The sequence below is a fragment of the Chelmon rostratus genome, chromosome 21 (assembly GCF_017976325.1).
Source record: "Chelmon rostratus isolate fCheRos1 chromosome 21, fCheRos1.pri, whole genome shotgun sequence".
In the NCBI taxonomy this organism is placed as follows: Eukaryota; Metazoa; Chordata; class Actinopteri; order Chaetodontiformes; family Chaetodontidae; genus Chelmon; species Chelmon rostratus.
Window position 1 is genome coordinate 14,321,752 of NC_055678.1, and position 4,046 is coordinate 14,325,797.

The 4,046-nt window shown below is 45.4% G+C and overlaps 1 protein-coding gene across 1 annotated transcript; it reads right to left on the minus strand.

The window, feature by feature from the left end:
* Positions 1-3,827, minus strand: dlx4b (distal-less homeobox 4b). The gene is made up of 3 exons (XM_041962771.1): positions 3,253-3,827; positions 2,059-2,252; positions 1-447 (listed from the first exon to the last, which is right to left on the minus strand). Exons 1-3 carry the CDS (start codon positions 3,572-3,574, stop codon positions 193-195), a joined length of 771 nt encoding a protein of 256 aa, XP_041818705.1. The 5' UTR covers positions 3,575-3,827; the 3' UTR covers positions 1-192.
* Positions 3,828-4,046: the final 219 nt, after the last annotated feature.

The window sequence follows — 4,046 nt, forward strand, 5'->3', positions numbered from 1 at the left end:
AAAAAAAAAAAAAAATTAATGGCTGGTTGAATTTTGCAGCGACAACTGAATTCAAAACGCACATGAAATACACGGAAGTTCTATCAAACACACATCTGAACTCAAATCAGTTCGGAGAAGAGGCCTTGAGAGCAGGCTCAGTGTAGTCTGGCCCGAGCACCTGGCCTGCGCCACGCCGACAAAACAATCCGCTCACATCATCTGAGGCCTGGGCATCGCGTCCTGATGAGGGTGGTGGTTTGGATACCAGTGACCAAAACTGTTCATGTAATTGTTTGGGTGCATTTGGGCTCCTTTGTTCGCCATGGAGACCTCCCAGAGCTGGGGCAGCCCGGGCGAGCAGGGCGAGATGGAACTAGTGCTGTGGAGATGTTCTCCCTCTGATCCGCTGCCATGCTTCATGATCTTTTTATACTTGGAGCGCTTATTCTGAAACCATATTTTCACCTAAAAAGAGAAAATGCACATAATTGTCACTGCGGTTAACAATCAGCAGCAATACAAAGGAAATAACACTGTGAAGGGCTTTTTATGAGCATATTTCCCCCAATTAAACTCAAATACACTTTTCAGAATTGGCTTGAAGTTGAACATTTGGGAGCAATAAAAGGGAAAACTCCTCATAACTCTCATCTTTTCTGTGTTGTTTTTGCAAATCCCAGGCCTACTACTGGCGCTTTGTTAGCCATTCAGCCTCATGCTTGAGTGGCACTTGTAATCCATTAAAATTGAGCTCTCTTATTGTTCGCCGTTTTATGAGTCCAACGGTGGATGAGCATGACAGCAACAATCCGACGGCTAAAAATGTTGCGAAATAAAAACAGCCCAAAGCGCGCTGCGGTGGGTCACTGCGATTTCTGCTGATTCCAAGCAAGATGTCTATTTTTACACGAGAACAATGGTGCGAATTTTCAGAAATTGCATCAAAGGGGCCAACGAGTCACTCAATAAACATCTGAGCGGGAGAGGCAGCGTTTAAGTGGGAGAGAGCTGTTGAGCTAAAGGTTGAGGGATGAAGAAAAACGCGCAAGAGGCAGCTGAGTCCATCTGATTGTCTGATTTTTTTCCCCTTGTAATGCAGAGAGAGAAAGAGCAAGGCGACATCTGATGAGCTCATTTTGTCCCATTTGACAACTTCAAGCTGCAAGGGACACGTGCATCTGTTTGTCTCCAGAATAACTTCACACACGCACGTGAAATGATCCCCATACTGCCCATTTCAGTACACGGAGGGGCTCATTTGAAAAAAAAAACCGTTCTAATTTTCCTGAATTATGTTTTTTGTGCACTTCAATCAAACTGCTGCTGCTTTATTTATTTTAAGAATGGATTTAATCTGTTTTTACTAATTACAAATCATTTCAACATTTGAAAACGTTTCATTCACACTGAAGACGCATTCGGAATAAGTGCATAAGTAAATTAAAGCTTCTAAAATTTTAGATTAAACTATTCCAAACACCTGGAAACAGCTGACAAGCTCTGTTTTGCAAGGCTGTAATGGCTGATATCGCTCTTTCCCTCTCTCTCTCTCTCTCTCTCTCTCTCTCTCTCTACCTCTCTCTCTCTCTCTCATGATATTTTTGTAATTGCGGTCATGCTTCATTCACTGAGAGCACTTCAAGGACCAGGGCAGACAAAGGAAATACAGCCACGAAATTAAGCATAGTAAATAAGCCATGCATTAAAGGATCCAGTTACAAATCACAACAATTTGGTTTCCCATTTGATCTCCAGAAGCGCCGTGATCCTTAATAACACAGCAGATAAGAGGTTTCCTTTTCAAGCGCTTCATCATCCACTTTGTCTCGCTAATATTTTTCTCCAGTCTGCTTTAAGACGGATTAATTCAGAACTTTTCAGTATAAAATATTTGCCCAGTAGTTCTAGCCACTAAACATTGCAGGCCTGGTGTTTTGGGCTGGAAGGCTTTGCTGAATAATTGTGAGATAATTTTGCACAACCTCCTCAAGTAACTACAGTTGAGTACAAATTCGACCCCACACCCTCCATTTCCCCTGACCCGTGCTCGGCTGCTGGGTGAAGCTGGAGGCCCACCTGAGTCTGGGTGAGTCCCAGTTTGGCCGCCAGGTCGGCGCGCTCGGGTAAGGCCAGGTACTGGGTCTGCTGGAAGCGCTGGTGCAGCGCCTGCAGCTGCAGGCTGGAGTAGATGGTCCGAGGCTTCCGGATTTTCTTCCCTTTGCCATTTAGACGAAGGTCCCTGTTCTCGATCACCGTGGACTTCTCGCGATCTTGTAGAGAACAAAAAAAGGAGATAAAATAAGGGGAGTTTTGATGCAGAACTTTTTTCTCCTGAGGCCGTAAATCAAGACAAACTTGTGTCGTATTTGAACAGATTTTCAGCTTTTTTTCCCCAGATCTCCTCCTGTCTCTCTCAAACGACACGAGAGACACGACTTAAACAGACTGAGTAAAATGAGGAAATATAGTTCCATGCTGCAGCTGACAGGCCCTGCACTGCAAGCTAGACACACAAAAGTCGCACGACCTGAAAGGCAGAAAATGTAGTTGACTTATGCATCATCCTTTATCATATTAAATATAAAATATTAAATGATCATAAATGGTCTGATTATAATTTTGTTAAATTAAGTCACTCCAGTTTAGGCGTAATGTTTCAGGGAGGGATCCACGTGACATTGACAGCACTGGTTGTCTACACGCGACCTGGACCATGATATTATCTTCACACTTTAACAGCAAAGAATGCCAGATGAATCGTACTTGAATGGAACAACTCCCACAGAGGTGGAAGCACCGCCGTTTTTCTTGAATCGTTTTGTTAATGTGCACCAACAATGAGGGTAAAAACGAGTTCCTGAGGTAGGCCCAGGCTACACGGGCCCTAATTAGCCTCACCCGCAGAAGATTATGGTCAATAAAAATCAATGGCACCGTGTGCTTTCCTTATATAACATGAAGAGGGAGCATCCCTGAGAGGCGCTGCTCGAACGCTGGGCCTTGTTTGGACATTAGGGACTGGGTTAGGATATTCCTGCTGACGTCCATGCTATGATTCAACTTAAAATAAAAGACATTTTATGTGACGAAAAAAAGATTTATTTTTTGTTTACTTACTAAACTTTCAAGTGTGCTATTTTTCTAACGAGGAAGTGTCAATGAAATTGGCGCCCTGTGCGTAATTACGCTTGACCATAACGGGAAATCAGAACTTTACAGCCATTACTGATACACCAGTGCAGCCGGACTCGATCTGACGTCCTCACGTACCTGTCTGCTCTAATCTGCTGTGGGCCAGACTGCTGCCGTTGCTGTGATTGCTGTGCTGGTAGGGCATGTAAGCAGACGGGGGATGAGTGTTCACCGTGCCGGGGTAGGCGTAGCCCAAAGAGCGGCCATAGGACGCGCTGCCGGGAAAAGGACTTTCGTGCTGGGAATGCCCAGCAGCATGCAAGCCATGAACGGGATAAATGTGAGAGAGTCCGGAGGAGTGCTGCTGGTGCGCCGGATGTCCGTGGCCAAACTCTAGGAAGGCCGATTTGGCGGGATCTGAGGCATTCAGACTGTCAGGCATGAAACCCATAGACATCATTAGCTAATACGCGAGTCCATAAACCCGTCGCTCTGAAGAGGGTTTCATGAGTTCTGCCGGGCAGCGAGGAAAACTTGGAGCAAATCCACACTTAAATCCAGCGCATCGCTCGCGAAAAAACGCTTCCCGCAGCAGTGAGTTACAGAGCGCATGTCCGCGGCTGATCGGGAGGCAAAAATTGAATAAAAGAGTAAGAGATCCTTCTTTACATCACTGGAGGAGCTGACATGGTTTTCAAACACCTCCTGCCTGCAGAGCCTCAAACATACTGCCTTCCATCTGCGAGCTCTCTGATTGGTCTTTAGCAGCCAGCTGTCACCGGAGCTCCACCATTAACTTCATTAACATATGATACAGGATGTAGCTCTGCAGCCAGCAGGGGCCTCCTTCCATGGATTATGAAATAATCTCTCATTTGGTCATGTGGACATTTCATTCTAGGAGATGTTAGAATGCCATCAAGTCGTTTCGC